Here is a 20,134-nt window from a genome sequence, read left to right on the forward strand (position 1 = left end):
ACTCCTGTTTTGCATCCTACAGTCTTAACTTTTGAAAACGTCAATTAAATGGAGCCACATAGTACGTTAACCTTTTAAGATTGGCTTCTTTTTTTCAACATAATGCCTTTGAGACTCATCTAAATTGTTGCATGTATCAAAAGCCTGTTGCTTGCTATTGCTGAGGAGTATTATATTTTATCCACTCAGTGTATGGCAAGACATTGGGTTGTTTTCAGTCTATTACAGTTGTTTTGGGTCTATTATAAACAGAACTTCTGTAAACATGTACAAGTTTTTGTGTGAATGTTAAGTTTTCATTTCTCTCAGTTAGATACCCAGGTATGAGATTACTAGATTCAGATTAATTTTTAATGAAACTGGAAAAGGCAGATCAACACTGATTTTGAAAACACAGAGTTAAAGCAAAGGCAAAGTAGAAATAGAATGATGAGTTGCTCCCTTTAAGCTTTATGTGATTTAAAGTAGGCTGCAGGACTTTTGGAACATTTTGTACACATGCTAAATCAATGTTTTTAAAGTATGGCCAGATACCATTGAGAAACATGGTGTGTTTTAGGTGGGACACAATCATTTTTCCAACCTGTGATTCCACAGATATTGTTAAGGAGGGCAAAGTAGGTAGCACCATGGCAACCCACTTTCTACAGACTCCATAAAGTATAGGCAGGGTACTTACAAAACTTACAAAAACAGGGTACTTACAGCAAAACTTACAAAGATGACATGCAAATCACTGTTAAAGGCAATCTACTAAATTATAAATTAGTATGTAGAACCTGAAAGCTACCCAGTGACTACTGAAGAAGAACAGGGATCTGGCTGGCAGAAGGGGCTAGGTGCCAGTGATCCTCAATGGCCACAAGAATCTGAATGGCAAACCAAGGCAGGGGAATCTCTGTGTTTATCAAGATCATATATTTTCCCTAAAAATGGCTGGGTTCGACCTTCACCTTGTACATGATGTAGAAAACTTGACAGTTATGCCCAAAACCAATATTCTGAATTTCTAAATCCAAAATCCCCATCCACTCACTTACCACTATCTTGCTTGGGGTTCTGGAAGATATGGCCCAGAGTATGCCAGCACCATAAACTCGGCTGGTGTCAATCCCTTTCTGCTTCCTTAGTCTGGCAAGCTGGAACGTACCCCACGAGACGGCTGAGTTCTAAAGTCACACCAGTTCTCCTTCCCAAGACTCCACTCTCCAGCACAATGGCCTCATTGTGAATCTTTGGTGACTCAATTTCAGCCCTCCTTTCACTCAGAGAGTACCCCCCTGATTTGGGTAAGCTGGAAGTAAGCATAGTCCAAAACTCTATTCTTGAAAAATAAATGTGGGGTCATTATGAAGCTCTCACCATGGACTGAGGCCCACAATTTACACACCTGGAGGCTCCCAGATGTGCCCCCAGTGAGTTCCCAGATCAGAGCATTATTTGCAGTTGTCTTCTAGACACATCTAAATTTAGACTGATTTCTTTTTTTTTTTTTCTCTTTATTCTGCTTTCAGCTAACTTCAGTCAACCTGAAATAACAGTAACTTCTAATAGAACAGAAAATTCTGGCATCATAAATTTGACCTGCTCATCTATACAAGGTTACCCAGAACCTAAGGAGATGTATTTTCAGCTAAACACTGAGAATTCAACTACTAAGTATGATACTGTCATGAAGAAATCTCAAAATAATGTGACAGAACTGTACAACGTTTCTATCAGCTTGCCTTTTTCAGTCCCTGAAGCACACAATGTGAGCGTCTTTTGTGCCCTGAAACTGGAGACACTGGAGATGCTGCTCTCCCTACCTTTCAATATAGGTAAAGCTGCTTCCCAAGACTATTTCTTTCAACAGGTATTATACACAAATGGTTGAGGCAGATCGCTCAATGTGCCTTGCTTGCCAGGAAACCTCCAATGGGGTCATTTTTTGGTACTATTAGGGAGGACTCAAACAGAGGTCTCCTCTCCATCTGAGTGCTGCATGGTCCCAGAAACTATGAACGCATGCTGCACTTGAGGAAGTATGTTCTTAGCCCAGTCTTTTGGGCTACCTTTGGATAGAATATTTTGAAATTCAGTCAGAAAATGCAACATTCCTCCAGGCTAGAATTCTTCCATTCATTCATACACACAAACACACACACATCATACATACATTCATACATAACAGTACATGCTGAGTATAGAACCATTCTACACATTGTTGACTGCAGACATGAAAGCTGAAAGGTATAAGACATGCTCTCTGCCCTCAAGGACCTTCTAATAGAATCAGAACTCCATGATGTAAACACATGGAAAACTTGATTTTAAAAAGATTGGAATTAGAGTCTAAAGCATATCCCATGGAAATATGTGACCAAATTTAAAAACAAGAATGACTGATAATCAGTTTTATAGACATTCAGAGGTAGGTAACTTCCTTGGGAATTCTTCCTCAAGGAAATGGGATCTTAAAAGATAACTGGGCTTTAAAATTATGGTGAAGAGATGACAGGCATCAGACTAGTGGTTTCCTAAACAGAAAGAAAAATTCTCAGCATCCAGGCTTAGAAGGTGAGAAGACCGGGGCGCTTGGGTGACTCAGTCAGTTAAGCATCCGACTCTGGCTTAGGTCATGATGTCATAGTTTGTGGGTTTGAGCCCCATGTTGGCCTCTGTGCTGACAGCTCGGAGGCTGGAGCCAGCCTCAGATTCTGTGTCTCTCTCTCTCTCTCTGCCACTTCCCTACTTGCACTCTGTCTCTCCCTCTCAAAAATAAACATACATTAAAAAAGAAAAGTGAGAGGACCACAATCAATTCACAGTATCTGATATGGGCACAGGTGGTGGTGTGGGCATATGCATCAAGGAAAGACTCAGAAGCAGAAGTTCTTGTGGCATGTTGACAGTATAGTACAGGGTCCAGTCTAGTTTGAGGAAAGGGCTGACAATAAAGCAGTGTCTGCTATACGAGCCTGACATTTTAAAGTCTGGCTTTGCCCTGGAAGAAATGTATCCATATTTGAGACTTCACTTGTGAGGAGCAGTAACTCCAAGATTCTCTCCTGGAATAAAGGGACCCTGTACCCACACTGCCCTTATGGCTGCTTCTGATCCTGACCCCTTTTCCCACACGTCTGCCTTCTGCTTACCTTGGCCCCTTCTCCAATTCTCCCTTTTGGTTTTTTCCTCTTCTAAGGCATCCATTCAACTTCTTTCTTAATCCTCTAACCCTGCTGTTTCCTCTCTCCTGGTGTCTCATTGTTCAAACATAACTTGGTCCATGGACACATTCTTATGGACAGTCCTTGGGGCCAATAAGCTTTACCGGTGGCCCAATCCTTTCCTTCTACTGATTTCCTCCTGCTAAGACACTTCTGCCTCTGAGAGTCCAGTAAATAGGCCACATAGCCTGTCCTGGTTGCTTCACTGTAACCTCTGTTGGCCTAATAGTAGCCTCTCCTAAGCTATCCCTGAGGTTCAGCACCTGTTTGGAGCCAGCAATACCACCACACCTAACATGCTTGGGGCCTTCTGCCATGGCTTCCTCTGCCATGCCTCCCACAGTCTACAAATGAACAGGGCATTACCACCACTGTAGCTTCATCATGTCTCACCTTTCTGCTGTTTCTCCACTACTGTCAAAACCTTCCCAGCTATCACCATATTCAGAAATGTTTTAGCTCTAGCTGCCTCAGGAAGCCAGGGCTTGCCTCTCTGTATCCCTGTTCTATGGCTTGATCAGAAATTGAGTAGACCCTGAATCAAGGAATCTTTTTGAGTGTCAAAAGGTAGCAGTCTCCATGTTATCAAGTATAACTTCTCTATACTGGGAATGCCAAACAGGCTCAAGTGGGATAAACTGGGACAGACTCAAAAAAGTGTTGAATATGGCCTGTAATGGTAGCAACTCCTTTTCTTAATGTCTTAGGAACAAGGTATGGATCCACAAATTGCAGCTAAACTAATAGGTCAGTGGTTCCTATTTGCCTGTAATTTGAGATTAACTATTGAAATCATTCCCATAAATTGTCTATAAAATGGGCCACTCAGTTATAAGCTTTCTCTCCAAAGTCTGTTTTTCAACTTTGTAGAAACTTAGAAGTCCCCGTGCAGGAAAGAATGTCCTGACCTCCCAGGAGCTGATTCTAAACCGGTTTCCTCAGGGCATGAAAAGATATCAAAGGTTTTCTAGTAGGTGATACATTCTGAAAGCCCTGCTTTTTCCACTGTGACCTCAGTGGAAGAAACAAATAAACAAACAAGCAAAACTGGAGATAGGAAGCTGTTATATTTGTCCAAGTGAGGTATGTCTGACACCTGATCTACAGATGATAGTGGATGGAAAAATTATTATAAGGGAAACTTCAGGACCCCAGGGCTTGACTATGCCTGGGCTGAGGAAGCATGCTGCTGCACAGATGACTATACATTCAAAACCTTCAGCATGGGTACCATATCCATGCACAGAACCAAGGGCCAGTTTGACACTCTTCTTCTAGATCACAGTCCTTGTCATCCCAACCTCTGGGAAGAGAAGGTAGCTTAGTCCAAGCATTTGGCCAGGAGCAATGGCTTGATTCTTAGCTGTGAGGCCCTGTGACTCAGGCTTTCTATGGCTTCAGATTGTGGATTTCAGGCTCCTCTGGCAGTAGAACCCTGGGGAGATGTTGACTTGTAAATGAAGACAACAGTAATTATAAACCTTTTATAATCAACCTTCCTGGCTGATTGAAAACTTGTGGTCATTTCTAGATGCACAACCTAAGGATAAAGACCCTGAACAAGGCCACTTCCTCTGGATTGCGGCTGTACTTGTAATGTTTGTTGTTTTTTGTGGGATGGTGTCCTTTAAAACACTAAGGAAAAGGAAGAAGAAGCAGCCTGGCCCCTCTCATGAATGTGGTGAGTCAGTGCTTGTCCTCTCTACAGATTGCTATTTTGCAGCTACCTCCTGATCAGCTGCCTTCTGGAGCTCATTGACTGAGCTCAGACTGGCAAAAAGTCAGCAAGTGGCTGGAGGAAAAGGTTTTCCCTCAGAGTTTGTAGCCCATATAGATGGGACTCAACATTGCTCTGGATTTCTAGGAGAGGCAACATTTCTAAGGTTTACAAAGGTACTTCTGGTTTCCAGACAAAGCTGATTATTCCTTGCTTTACCTACCTCACTTCATGAGTTCACTGTGAACATTTAAATGAAGTAAAATGGTGAAAACACTTCTAAATGTTAGTGATTATGGACCTGGCAGAGTTCAAGCAGGGAAGCTTGGTGGGAGGAGGGGAGAATTAGATGACCATAAGATTCACCTTCTCATCTCTAAAAGTCTAGGTTTCTGAGGAAAAGAAAGTAGGATGAATTGTTCCCCCTTGACTTGTGAAAATAATATTATTATAAAAATAATAATAAATAAAATATAATATAAAATAATATTATAAAAATAATATTAACTTTTATTGATTACCAAGTATTACATACCCATTACCAATTATACTGAAAGTAAAAATCATCTATAGTTCCACAAGAAAGAGTTATGTAGACAACATTTTGGTGTATATATTCCAGATTTTTCTGGAATCTATGTTATTTTCCATAATTGGAATAATATTATAGGACTGTTTTTCACAGTTTGGATAATACCACATGTACTGTTTTCTAACTTATTTGTACTAAATGTAGCAAGAAAATTTGTAATGTCAGTAAGTATCATTCTATAGCATTATTTATTTTTTTTCTACAGCATCATTTTAAATGGCTGTGAGATATTCCATTTTGTGGATATACCTTAATTTATTTAACTAACTCCATATTGGTAGACACCTAGGATGTTCCCATAGTTTTGCTATTATAAATAGCACTGCATTGAGCAGCCTCCTCATTGACTTTTATAAAAGTGGCCCTGTGCTTAATGGGGGACAAAGTTGCACCTGGCTTTATAATAATCTTATGCTTCTTTGTGGTTTGGGCTGGTTTGGGCAAAGTTGTAGAGTAAGGTTGGACTTTATATCAGTAATGCCTGTAGTAGAAGTTTGGTTGGTGGTAATAATTAGGTAACCTTCTTACTCACTTTGGTAAAAAGCATCAGATGAGTAAATGCTTCAGATCAGCATCTTATTTAAGATTTCAGTATACTGATTTTTTTTTTAATGTTCACAAATGATTTTATTTATTTATAATTTTTAATTTAAATTTTAGTTAGTTAACATACAGTGAAATATTGGTTTCAGGAGTAGAGTTCAATTAGTCATCACTTAAATACAACACCCAGTGCTCATCATAAGTGCCCTCCTTAGTACCCATCACCCATCTAGCCCATCTCCCACCCACCTCCCCCTGTCAATTCACAGTTTGTTTTCTATCATTAAGAGCATCTTGTGGTTTGTTTTCCTCTCTCTCTTTACTCCCTTCCTTCCCATATGTTCATCTGTTTTGTTTCTTAAATTCTACAAATGAGTGAAATTACATGATATTTGGTATTTGTCTTGCTGAGTGACTTATTTTGCTTAGCATAATATATTCTATGTCCATCTACATCATTGCAAATGGCAAGATTTCATTCTTTAATGGCTGAGTAATATTTCATTGTATATACATATCACATTTTCTTTATCCATTCATTAGTCAATGGACATTTGGGCTCTCTCCATAGTTTGGTTATTGTAGATAATGCTATTGTAAACATTGGAGTGCATGTACCCCTTCAAATCTGTATTTTTGTATCCTTTGGGTAAATACCTAACAGTGCAATTGTTGGATCACAGTTTAGTTTTATTTTTAGCTTCTTGATGAAACTCCATACTGTTCTCCAGAGTGGCTGTACCAGTTTGCATTCCCACCAGCAGTGCAAGAGGATTCCCTATTCTCTGCACCCTTGCCAACACCTGTTCTTTCTTGTGTTGTTAATTTTAGCCATTCTGACATTCAGAAGAGCATGGGACTCTTAAGATTGTGAGTTTGAGGCCCACGTTGGGTATAGAGATTACTTAAATAAATAAATAAATAAACTTAAATAAATAAATAAATAAATAAATAAATAAAATTTTGGGTCACCTGGCTGGCTCAGTCAGTGTACTGATTATAAGATCCACTAGAAAATAGATGGATAACATTAGCAGTCATTCATTGCATCCTATTATGTGTATTTTTTTAAGTTTATTTATTTATTTTGAGAGAGAACAAGAGGGAGACCATGAGCTGGGGAATGGCAGAGAGAGAGAGGGAGAGAGAATCCCAAGCAGGCTCTGCACTGTCAGCAGGGAGCCTGATGCAGGGCTCAATCCCACAAACTGTGACATCATGACCTGAGTGGTAACCAAGAGTCTGACACTCAACTGACTGAGCCACCCGGACAACCCATCATCCTGCTATATTAAAACAAAACAACACAGGAAATTGGGGACTGATTATCCAATTTCAATAAATGAATACTAAGCCTATGGTAGAGTCATTCAAACCACCAAAGTATGTAGTGTGCTGATATAATAATAGATTTCTATGATATGAAAGTGTAAAATTCAGAACACAGGGTCAGATGTAGAGATATATCGTGGTTATCAAAGCTTTGACTTCTCAAGGTGACAATTTTGAGCTTTTTCTTTCAATCTCATTGCAATCTTTTTTTAAATTTTTTTTTCAACATTTATTTATTTTTGAGATAGAGAGAGACAGAGCATGAACGGGGGAGGGGCAGAGAGAGAGGGAGACACAGAATCGGAAACAGGCTCCAGGCTCTGAGCCATCAGCCCAGAGCCTGACGCGGGGCTCGAACTCATGGACCGCGAGATTGTGACCTGGCTGAAGTCGGACGCTTAACCGACTGCGCCACCCAGGCGCCCCTCATTGCAATTTAGAATTAGCTAAATGTGCAGAAGCAGGCTTCAGCTTGAAAATAAGCTGTTTCCTAAATTTTCTTTTACTTTGGAATGATTAGCTCACAAATGAAACAAAGAAGAAATGGAGAAAAGGAGAGTAAGAATGTTTCTTCCCCCAAGAGGAAATCAGAAAAATTCAGGAGAATAGACTATAGAGTTAAAGAGGATGTGTGTGTATACATGAAAGAAGTTGAAAGGGGGTTCAAGAAGCTTTGTATTTCAAATGACAAGATTTCCTTCTTTTTGATGGCTGAGTAATATTTCACCACATCTTCTTTATCCATTCATTGTATATACATATCACATCTTCTTTATCCATTCATTAGTCAATGGACATTTGGGCTCTCTCCATAGCTTGGCTATTGTTGACAATGAGGCTAATGGAGGGAGATGAGTGGGGGATGAGCTAGATGGGTGATGGGTATAAGGAGGGTACTTGTTATGATGAGCACTGGGTTTGTATGTAAGTGATGAATCATTGAATTCTACTCCTAAGACCAGTTTTACACTGTATGTTAACTAACTAGAATTTAAATAAAAATATGAAAAGAAAAAAAGAAGCTGTGTGTATGCATATGAAATAGTCAAACTGAGCTATGAATGATAAAAGGCAGAAAATAACAAGAGAACGTAGCACATATATGACCTCTTCCTCCCAAGAATGTGATAAAGAATATTTCTAGGGAAAGTTTGATCAGACAATCACCTGTGCTAGTGAGTTTGGTCAAAGAGAAGAGTCTTGATATCACTGGAGGAGGACATGTTCCAAGTAACCATGCTATGTAGATGTGTTTGTAAATTTGGGTTCTGTAGTTCAGCAATGTCTGCACGTTGCCTTGTGGATACCTCTGGCACTGCCTATATGATAGACTAAACAATGTCCCCAAAAAGATGTCCACATACTATTCACAGAACCTATTATGTTATCTCACATGGCAAAAGAGACTTTGCATATGTAACTAAGGTAATGACTTTAAGATGGTGAGATAATCCTGAATTACCCAGGTGGGCCCAATTTAATCACATGAGTCAGAGTATCTTTCCCAGGCTGGGTTAGAGGGATGAGATGTAAGAAGGAGAAATCCAAAGGTTGAGACAGACTTAACCCATCATTGCTAGCTTTGAAGATGGAGAAGGGGCCGTGACACAAGTAATGTAGGTGGCCTCTAGAATCTGCAACTGGCCCTCAGCTGAAAGCCAGCAAGGAAATGGAGATCTCAGTCATAAAACCACGAGGAACTAAATTCTGCTGACAAATAGACATGGAAGCAGTCATGATCCATCCACAGAGACACAAACTTACTGATAACCAGTAGGAATTTCTCCAAAAATGGAGCTTCCTCCTAATCCAATATTAATCTGTTTCTCAGAGGAGACAGCCCTCTAGCTAAATAATTTGGCATCAGAAGTCTTTTCCAGTGTTTGTTCGGTAATTATACTTTTTCTATGCCCCAACCGTCCAGATTTACTCTGTTCAGGCTGTTAAATGAATAAAAGGGAAATGCCACAGTTCTTCTAGCTGGTTTCTAATCTCTCTTCTCTTTTTTGATTTGTCAAACAAAGCAGATTAGGCATGAGAAATTGTAACCTTGAATTACTGTCTTTTCCCAATCAGAAGTTACCCTATCAGCTTACCCATTGGGGAGAGAGACTAAAAATAGCTCCTCCTGAAGTTTTACTTCCTCATTTGGGTCTTGTGTGACTGAAATCTGTATGTAATAGAGCCCTAGCAACCAACAGTTTTTACAGTTTGCCTCCCTCCACCAAACCTGGAAGAGTCTCAGCTCTTTCAGGAATGATTTCTTAAAGGGCAAGTGTCTTTTCTGAAATAAATAATTTTAACCACTATTTAGACAGAAACCTTCACAGGACTTAAAAACTGAAAGTTGGTGATATCATCACATCTGGCCTTCAGAATGCTAAATTTGTAATCAAATACACAAGATTAGAATCTGCTTTTTTGTTGTCCGCTTTCATTTTAAAATAGAAGCTTTTTTTTTTTTTTAAATGGTGATGATTTTGTCATGGGTATGAAAGGACAATATAAATATTCTATGTTGGTCCACAGACATCTGAAAAACTGTATTCAGCTATAAGCATTATTTTTAAAAAAGAAACCTTGACAAAAACAAAACCTAGCCAGATATATAAAGTGTCTAGAAGTTCAGTCAAATAAGAAATAGTTCAAGTAACTGAGGATGCTTAGCCAGAAAGGAAGCTTTGGGAATGGGACAGGTGTTCCCTTCAAATATCTGAAGAACTGCCATAGAGTACAAATATCATACTTAACTGTGGCTTCAAAGGGCATCTCAGTGCATGATTATAAGAAGATGTAAGGAAATATGACTGAGTTGTAAAAATTAACAATTTTTTAAATTTATTAAATTTTTAAAATTATATAGAAGATATAAACTTCTTCCTCCCATGTAGGATGAACTGCTACAGGAATTTCCCTCATATTGTAAACAACTGGAAATCAGACAAAATATGAAACAACTGTTTTCAAACTTTGGACAACAACAAGCTGTAGAAAACTGTAATCCCTGAAAGAAGGGAAAAGATGAGATGAGCTGTATGATTGCCCCCAAACTACTACTTAAAGTCAGTTTCCAGACTGCTCTGATAAGGAAAGAAAACTACACATATGCCTTGGGAACATAAATGGCCAAATGCTTTACAAAATTACCAACTAAAGTCTAGCAATATATTAAAAGTATGATACATCATTATCAAGTGGGGTTTATTCCAGGAATATAAGATAGGCTCAATATTAAAAAATCAAGCAATAAAATTCACCATATTGGCAAACCAAAAAGAAAAGCCATGTAATCATGTCAGTGGATACAGATAAAGCATTTGGCAAAATTAATACTCATTCATAATTTTCAAAAAGAAAGAAAAACTCTCATAAAAGTAGGAATATAGAGGAACTTCCTCAGCCTGACAAAGGACATATACCAAAACCTTCAGTTAACATCATATTTAATGTTAAAAGACTGACTGTTTTCTCCATAAGATCAGGAATGAGGAAAAGATACCACATTTAAATGTATTATATTTATTCAAAATTTTCTTGGCGGTCCTAGCCAGTGCAAAATCTAGAAAAAGAAAGAAAAGGCACACGTGTTGGAAAGGAAGAAGAAAAACTGTCTTTTTTTCAAAAATAGCATGATCATGTTTATAGAAAAGCCCAAGGCATCCATAAAAAGCTATTAGAACTAATTGTGTGTAGCTAAGTCTCAAGATACGAAGTCAATACACAAAATCAAAATCAGTTGTATTTCTACATACTAACAACAAACAAGTTGGACACTGAAAAAAATTTTAAATACCATTTAAATACAAATGCTACTGTAGCATCAAATAATATTCAAAGGTTAGGAGTAAATTTTTAAAAATAAGTACAAGACCTGTACACCAAAAACTGAAAAATATTACTACTGACTAAATTAAAGTAGGCCTAAATAATTGGAGAAATATGCCATGTTCATGGATCAGAAGAGTAGATATTAGGATATCAGTTTGGCCCAAAGTGATCTGTGGATTCAATGAGATACCAATCAAAATACTGGCAGGCTGTTTAGTGGAAATTAAAAAGCTAATTTTAAAGTTATGTGGAAGTGTGAAAGACATACAATTGCCATACAATTCTAAAAAACAAGATAAAAATGGACGACTTATACTACCTTATTTCAAGATTTACTATATAGCTATAGTAATCAAGACAGCGTGGTATTAGTGAAAGCACAGACATACCAACCAATGAAACAAGAGGAATAATCAAAAGGTAAACTCATATGGTCAACTGATTTGGACAAAGGAGCTAAGGTAATTCCATGCAGAAAAGGATAGTCTCTTCAACAATGGTTTTGGGACAATTAGATACCCACATGGAAAAATATGAACCTTGACACACACAACATAACTTGCAATGGATCATAGACCTAAAAATAAGAGCTAAAATTAAGAGATTTTTAAAAATCAGAGAAAATCTTTTTGATCTTAGGTTAGGCAAATCTTAGATAGGATACAGTAAGCACAAAGTAAAAATTGGGGGCGCCTGGGTGGATCTGTCAGTTAAGCGTCTGACTTCGGCTCAGGTCATGATCTCATGATTTGTGAGTTTGAGTCCCACGTCGGGCTCTGTCCTGACAGCTCAGAGCCTGGAGCCTGCTTCGGATTCTGTATCTCTCTCTCTCTCTCTCTCTTCCCCTCCCCCACTTGTGCTCTGTCTCTCAAAAATAAATAAATAAATAAATATAAAAAAAAACAAACAAAAAAAAGTAGAAATTGATAAACTGGACTTCATCAAAATTAAAAAACTTTTGCCCTTTGACTTTGTTAAAAAAATTAAAAGTCAAGCCACAGACTGGGAGAAAATGTTTCCAAATACATATCTGAAAAGAACTTATATACTATATATCCAGAATATATAATTATAAATTACTACCTAGTAAAGAAGACAATCCATTTAACAAAAGGCTAGGAGCAAAAGACTTGAACACATACTTCATAGAAGAAAATATACAAATGGACAATGAGCACAGTCAGACAGTCACAACATCATTAGTCATTAAGGAAATACAAATTAAAGCTATAATGAGATACCACTACACACTCACTAACATGGCTAAAATTAAAGGTACTGGTAAATATCAAGGGCTGGAGAGGATGTGAAGCAATTGAAACTCTCATGCACTGCTACACAACCCAGAAATCTTAGATATTTACCTGTGAGAAATAAAAACATATGTCTACACAAAGATACATACACAAATGTCCATAGCAGCTGAAATACTGAAAGTCTGGTATCCTAAATTTCCATCAGTTGGTAAATGGATAAACAAATGGTGGTATATTCATACAGTGAAATACTGCTGAACTATAGAAAGGAACAGACTACTAGTAACATGCATCATGTATAAATTCAAAAGAAGTATGCTAGGAGAAAGAGACCAGGCACAAAAAGACCACACGACCACACACTTATGATCCTTTGGAATTATGAAATTTTAAAAAAGCAAAACTATTGTGACAGTAGCCAGATCAGTGGTTATCAGAGGATGGGATAGGGGAAAATATTGACTGAAAAGGGGCAGGAGGGAACTACTGGGGCTTATATAAATGTTCTATATCTTGGTTATGGTGGTAGTTACTTGACTGCATACATTTGCTAAACTCATAAAAATCTATACAGACAATCACTGGATTTTGTCGTATATTAATTATCCCTCAATAAAGCTGATTATCTTTAAACACACACACACACACACACACACACACACACACACCAGAACTGCCAATGCTAGGAAGCGTTAAAACCCATCAAGGGTATTGTTTTACTCCCTAAAGTTCTCTATGGACATCCAGGTTAACAATCCCTGTTGCAAGATTCTGAGTGAGACAAAAGCACTATCACAACAGTCAGCCTAAAGGAATTCATACTCCAAGTTGCATCAGTGGTAAGCCCATATCAGTAGCAACTCAGGCTTTGGGAGATCTAGCCAGCTAGAGATTTCCCATTTAGGCCCATCCATGCCACATTGTATAATATTGGGTAGTGCCAGCCGACTCAATCATTTAGGCATCAACATATTCAGGATTTCCTTTTATTCCTTCTTCTAAACCTTTACTTTCAGAAAAGGATTGAAAACTTTTCCAATCACTAAATGATTGCTAAAACTAAATGTGTTACCCCTCCCAGTAGTATTTTTATTTTAGTAAAGGGTAGAGCTATATGTGAAAAGTCTATTTCCAATATTAGAACTTAAGACACAGTGAATAAAGGAAAGCATTTGCTTTTTGGATGCAAAAAAACGCCTTCTCAGTCCCCCTGAAATTGCATCAAGTAACCATCTTTTCCACGTGTATAGGCACATGATTTCTCTTTGAGTCCTAGGACTGGATTCTCTTCAAACTTTCCCTCGTTTAGTGTCTATAAGGCAATACATTTTCTAAAGTTGTTTTGGTCTCTTTCAGAAACCATCAAAGGGGAGAGAAAAGAGAGCAAACAGACCAAGGAAAGGTGAGTCTTGACCTTACAACATTGCTGAAAGAGGTACCATCTCCAGAGAATTTATAACTTGACCATCAGTTGAATCTGAGGCATGCTGAGCCCTTAGCAAACATGAACGAATGAAGAAAGAAAGGAAAATGAGACTAGTCAGGATCTGGAAGGAAATGTTCTAGCTATAAATGGATGGCAGGATGTCCAGTACACAATGCTCAAGGGACATGGCAAGCTCGGTCATGGTAAAGTAAAAAATTAACACCAAAGGTGGTCTGTGTGGTGTGTGTGTGCTGTATACGATTCACATGGTAACCTCGGTACCTATCACGATGCCTGGACTAGTGGGAATCCTACATGTATGGAATGAATAAATAAGTGAGGAGAGATAACATGTTCCCTGTAACTTCAGTGTCTTTGCATCTGCTCTGCCCTCTACTTGGAATGTTCTTCTGCCACTTCTTTACTCATTCTTCACGTCTTGGTTCGAGCTGCACTTCTAAAAAACCCATTCTTAAGCTAGATTATGCTAACCTGTTATAGAATCATATGGATCCCTATGCTTTATCTTCATAACACCAGGCAATACTTACATTTTTGTGCAGTTACATTATTAACCTCTGTGAAGTACACACTTATGGAGGGTACAGACCATAACAGTTAAGCTTATCATTGTGCTGCTAGCACCCAGCTCAGTGCCTGGCATATAGTAGGTGCTCAATAATTTTTTTCTATTATGAAACTATAGTAGCAGATATTTTTTAATCCATAGAAAGTAGCCTTTTTATAATACTAACAATTTTCTATAGTTATAATTTTCATGGCATCTACCGATTTACAGATAATGGGATGTATTCATAACATTTACATGGTAGTGATTTGGTAAATATATAACATGTTGAAAAAGAGTTTCATGGAAAAGTAAATGCTATTCATCAGGGCTTAGTTTCTCTTACATTTGCTTTCAGCTGAGCAGTATTATAAGTTGTTTGATTTTTATTTTTTCATTTATTTGCTTTCTTTCTAGATTTTTTACGTAATCAAATCTAAATAAGCAATCCTATATATGACACAGGGGAAATGTGTATATCCTTTTCTTTATATTATCTTTTGTCCACATACTAGGGGCTAAAGTAGACAAAATATGATGAAGTGCTTTTTTATTAAGAGTTCAAGTTTTCAGTTGTTTTTAAATTCAATTTATTCAAACTAAAAACAAAAACAGTCCATCCATGTTGTCACAAATGGCAAAATACTCATTCATTTTTATGGCTGAATCATATCCCATTGTATGTACATTACCACAATTTCTTTATCCATTCATCTATCAGTGGACACTTAGGTTTCCATATCTTGGCTATTGTAGCAAATATTTGTTGACAGAATGAATGTATGCATGAAGAGTGCATAAAGATTCCTGGTGATGAGTTCTTTCACAACATGATGAAATCAGATTATTTGTACTCCATCCTCCCTGAGAAACAGGGCTCTCAAGAATATCAAGGCTCTGGCCACACAGTCATAGGGTCAAAGCAATCCTAAGTCAAACACCTGGTCACAAAGATACAGTCATAACCCCAGGATGCACAGCCCCCAGAGTGCTCAGCATTGACCTAATGCATAAGCTGCTGTGAATCTAGGAATCCTGGATGATGAGCCCAGGTGCTAAGATGTTGCCTGTCCTCACAGACCCAGTTCAGAAATAGCCAGAAGAGCCTACAGAGAGAAGGCAGCAAGGAATCAACACATGGCAGGGGCAGGCCCAGATTAAAATAAAGGATAGTTAATTGAAGGAAGCATGAACAGCACATCCCCTTCTCTCTCTTCAATAGTTTGTTTCTCCTTATTGCTATTGCAGTGGCCCCCTATGTTTCACCCTGTCACTGAAATCTAGAAAAATAAAGTGGCTGTATTGTGAAATCTCACCCAGTTTTTTCTCTTTCTGTTTTTCCAGAGTACCATACCACGTACCTGAGAGATCTGATGAAGCCCAGTGTGTTAACATTTTGAAGACAGCCTCAGGCGACAAAAGTACTACACATTTTTAATTAAAGAATAAAGTCCATATAACTGTCCATTGTTTATATGCCTTTCCCTTCAAGTTTTGGGCTTACCTTTTTTTGTCTATTAATATTATTATTACCATTAATAATAGTGGAGGTTCCAGGACTCCATCTGAGAAAGCCACCCTGTAATGCCAGCTCTGCTCCCTACCTCAGGAGCAGACCTTAACTGCTTCTTTTCATTTCAGAGCAAATTTGTGCGCCAAGCTCACCTGACTGGCTCCTGGCTCAGGAATAATGTTTAAGACTAACACCTCCTGTTTCACATTCAGCCTTCTTTTCTTAATTTTATAAATTGCGTTTTATGTAGAACTCCCAATTACTGGAATAATGGCTTTTATCTATGATAATTCTAAGGTAGTGCCTCATTCTATCTTGTATATTTGTGACTGAATAACTACCTCTTCAGTCTTGTGGGAGCTATATATTTTATGGCTTTTATAGTATTGCTATTAATATCTTGAAACATAAAGAGATGTGTACTATAATAATGTAATTACTATGCCCTGAGAAAAACACTGCTGAGGAGCTCTTGTCCCTCTGTGAAGATCAGTAGGAAAATGGTGGCTTGACGTGCTGACAATGATGAGCAGACCAACTCAAAATTTGGAAAATTAAGAACAATGAAGATGGAATCAGCTCTGGATCCTGGATCCACTTCTATCTGGGCCCTTGCTAACCTGAGAAGGATCCGCCTGCGGAACAAGCTATAGATAAGCCTTAGCAGAGAACACTGGGTCAAGCACTGCGCATTGTGAACCTACTTCTCTTCTTGAAAGAAATGACTGAGATGATGATCCAGGGCAACTATGCAAGAGCCAACTGAGAGATCACAACACTCAAAAGAGAAAAAAAATGAAAGATCTTGACAACAGAGATGCACATGAATGTCCTGTCTGTCCAGTCCTCTGACAAACCTTGGGATTAGCAACAGGTAGACAGTCTGTCCAAAAGGACTTAAGACAGACAGCAGCTTCCATAGTGGTTGGTGAGAAGTTTGGATAATAATCAAGTTATTGTGATGTTTCATCTGGCTGCAGGCAGAGCAGGGGAGGAAGAGCTATCATCTTGATAATGGGATAAATGGAAGGAAGCTTAGGACTCTTTCAACTTACTTCTGAGACACAAAGAGCTAGATTGGAATCAGGAGGACCAAGATGTAAATCATCTAGGGGCCAACTTTGCTGGCAGGTGCCCTAGGGAGAGATCAGCTGGCCAAGAGCAGGGCTGGCAAATTTATATCTGAGGACTGTCTATATGTCATTATAAATGATGGGGAAACTGGGTACACGAGAGGACTATACTAGCCCAGTAGAGATGAGTCAGATGACCCTGGCTCTAAAGCAGCATCACTAAGGGACGAGGCAGCCTCAGTCCAAACCAAGAGAGAACTTTGGGAGGCCCAACCCACAGAAATATTTCTTCTTATTCTACATAAAGGAATCTAGAAGGTTGTAGACAGCTGTACTAGCCATGCTTGTCCTTGTAATATTACCATTTGTGTGTTCTTCCCTGCATTTGCTTCATTAGGCCATAAGCATCTTGTTGGTTTCTAACATGTTTCGTATAGTGAGTTCTTAATAAATTTTTCTTAAATTGATTTAAAAGTCTCCATTTTCTGCTTCTACTTCAATGGTACTACTCAACCCTTGTAGTCTGATATTACTTCCTCTGTCTTCCTAATGTACTTTCTCCCTCTTAATGTCTCTATGGAAGCCTCATTCTCCAGTCAGCTAATGGCCTCTGACTCATCCCAAACCCTCCTCTTCCCCTTTCCCTAACCATTGCATAAGAAAAGGGGGCTTATATGATTCTATATGTTTATCTCAGTCATGAGACATAAAAAATCAAGTAAGGGAGGTTCTTTCTGAGGACAACTGGGAAGTTTGGAGTTAGGGAAGGGATACTTGGTTTTCAGTTTGTAACTTTTATATTCTGTAATTTTAAATTATGTGCTCATATATACATTAAACAAAATCTTAATGTAAAATATTCCTTAAAATACCCTGATTATAAAATAAATGCATATAACTGTATTGTATATTTGTAAAGTTGCTAAGAAAGTAAATCTTAAAAGTTCTCACTGCAAGAAAAAAAGTTTGTAACTATATGTAGTGATGGATGTTAACAAAACTTATTGTGGCAATCATTTCACAATCTATACATATATCAAACCATTATGTTGTACATCTAAAATTGGTACAATGTTATATGTCTATTATATCTCAACTAAAAATGAATAAATGCATACACACACACATATATGTATGTTCACTTAGCATATAGCATGCACTTAGTATATATTGCTACATGTGAGATGACCCAAGGAAATTCTGGGAAAAAAAAAACCTCTAGGTTCTGTGAGGGCAGCAATGTGTCTAATTTCTTTACCAACGAATCCTAGGCACCTAAGAGTACCTCAAAACTATTTGTTCAAAGATTGAATGAAACATTAATGTGCCTCTGGTGAAAACATCCTTCCTCTGTATATTAAATTCTCCATATTTTCTGTGTTCCAAGTCTGGGGGAAGAAAAGCCAAGAACAGTTAAAAGATGTCATTAAGTATAACACTACTAGTTAGCATGACTGGTATTTACCTTGTACCAGGCACTCTTCTAAACTTTTAAACTCATTATCTCATTTATTCCTCACAATGACCCTGTGAGGTATCGGGATATAATGACCATTCTGTTGATGAAGAAACTTACACATAGAGTGGTCAAAGTGATTAACCCAAGGTCACTAAATTCGTAAGTGACAGAGCTGGGGGAAGTTTTGCAAAGCATCAGCCCCTCTGCCCCTTTGCTTCTCAGCCATAGAAGAAATACCATTTTGGTTGGTTGAGTGCCTACAGCACATTTTGCACTACACTCCCTCAACCCTCTGAGGTGGTGCCTCCCACCATCAGGATGCATCACTGAGATTTCCAGAAGCCACTCCATCATCTCACAAGACCAGAAGCTGTGGATGATAAGACACATGATATGACCAGCAAAAATGAGTTTTGGGTCAGAAGGAAAGCAAACTACAACTTCTGCCTCCAACTCCTCCACCTCTACCCCTGCCACTTATTCTTTTGTAATCCACCCTCCTCAGTGTTCTCACGGTGTTCTCAGATTTGTTAACCTGGGCTAGAAAGCAAAGAGTCATCTCTGACCACTGCCCTCCAGCCTCTCCCTCAGTACCTACTGCCACCCCACCTTCCTGCCACATTTGGTTATCACAAGACCAGGCAAGTATTCTTATGACTTCAGCACCCACCCCTTCTTTTCTCATTCAGGCCCTTATTTCCTCAATTCAAGAACATGACAATCTCTACTGATCCCAGTCTGTTGTCTCTCTTACCCTGCATTCTGTCCAAAACATTAAAAGAAACAAGGAGATAAATAGTGAAGAAAAGGTCTCCTCACATTTCTTTTCCCTAGCCACACAGAGACAACTATGATCTCCAGGTTCTTATGTATCTTTCCATAGACACACTATGCCTATTTATAAGTGTGTGTGCACACGTGTGTGTGTGTGTGTGTGTACATATACATATGTATATATAGTATATATATATAAACATACATACATACACACGTGTGTGTACATATTTTTCCCCTTATTCAGGCAGATTTGGTTTTATTCTTTTTTTTATTTTTTTATTTAAAAAAAATTTTTAATGTTTATTCATTTTTGAGAGTGAGAGAGAGACAGTGTGAGAGGGGGAGGGGCAGAGAGAGAGGGAGACATAGAATCTGAAGCAGGCTCCAGGCTCCGAGCTGTCAGCACAGCGCCTGACGCAGGGCTTGAACTCGCAGACTGTGAGATCATGACCTGAGCTGAAGACGGACAACCAACTGACCGAGCCACCCAGCACCCCAGATTTGGTTTTATTCTACACCTAAGCAAACAGCCTAAACATAAGACCCTTGCTAAGATGACTAAGAGAGACACCTGTCTTCAGTATAATCCTTCATATTAAAAACATATTACTATATTGGCTTTCACTCTCACCCATATGCCAGCATTACTGTGGATCTTATAATAAAAGTGAGATCCCATTGGCTTTTACCACATCTGCCTGTTAACTCCAGAAGAAAAAAATACTTAACAGATATGGAGTCCTGCACTATCTTTAGACACAAATTTTGAGCCTGTTCCAGTTTGAACAAGTTATACCCTAGGTCTGATGAACAACAGTCACCCTGAAATGTATCTCCCATT

General features: G+C 38.4%; 1 protein-coding gene across 4 annotated transcripts in view; it reads left to right on the top strand.

Moving 5' to 3' along the window:
- The window catches only part of CD86 (CD86 molecule), an 86,332-nt gene extending 68,808 nt beyond the window's left edge, over positions 1-17,524 (top strand). For 3 of the 4 annotated variants that reach the window (XM_040484675.1, XM_040484673.1, XM_040484672.1), the window contains exons 4-7: positions 1,515-1,820; positions 4,741-4,890; positions 13,834-13,879; positions 15,816-17,524. In XM_040484675.1, the coding sequence (XP_040340609.1) occupies positions 1,515-1,820; positions 4,741-4,890; positions 13,834-13,879; positions 15,816-15,909 (596 nt within the window). In that variant the 3' untranslated portion in view covers positions 15,910-17,524. The remainder of the gene's footprint in view (positions 1-1,514; positions 1,821-4,740; positions 4,891-13,833; positions 13,880-15,815) is intronic. The other variant, XM_040484676.1, reaches the window with a different exon arrangement.
- Positions 17,525-20,134: the final 2,610 nt, after the last annotated feature.

This window comes from Herpailurus yagouaroundi, unplaced genomic scaffold (genome assembly GCF_014898765.1).
Source record: "Herpailurus yagouaroundi ecotype Mexico unplaced genomic scaffold, PumYag 162, whole genome shotgun sequence".
NCBI lineage: Eukaryota > Metazoa > Chordata > Mammalia > Carnivora > Felidae > Herpailurus > Herpailurus yagouaroundi.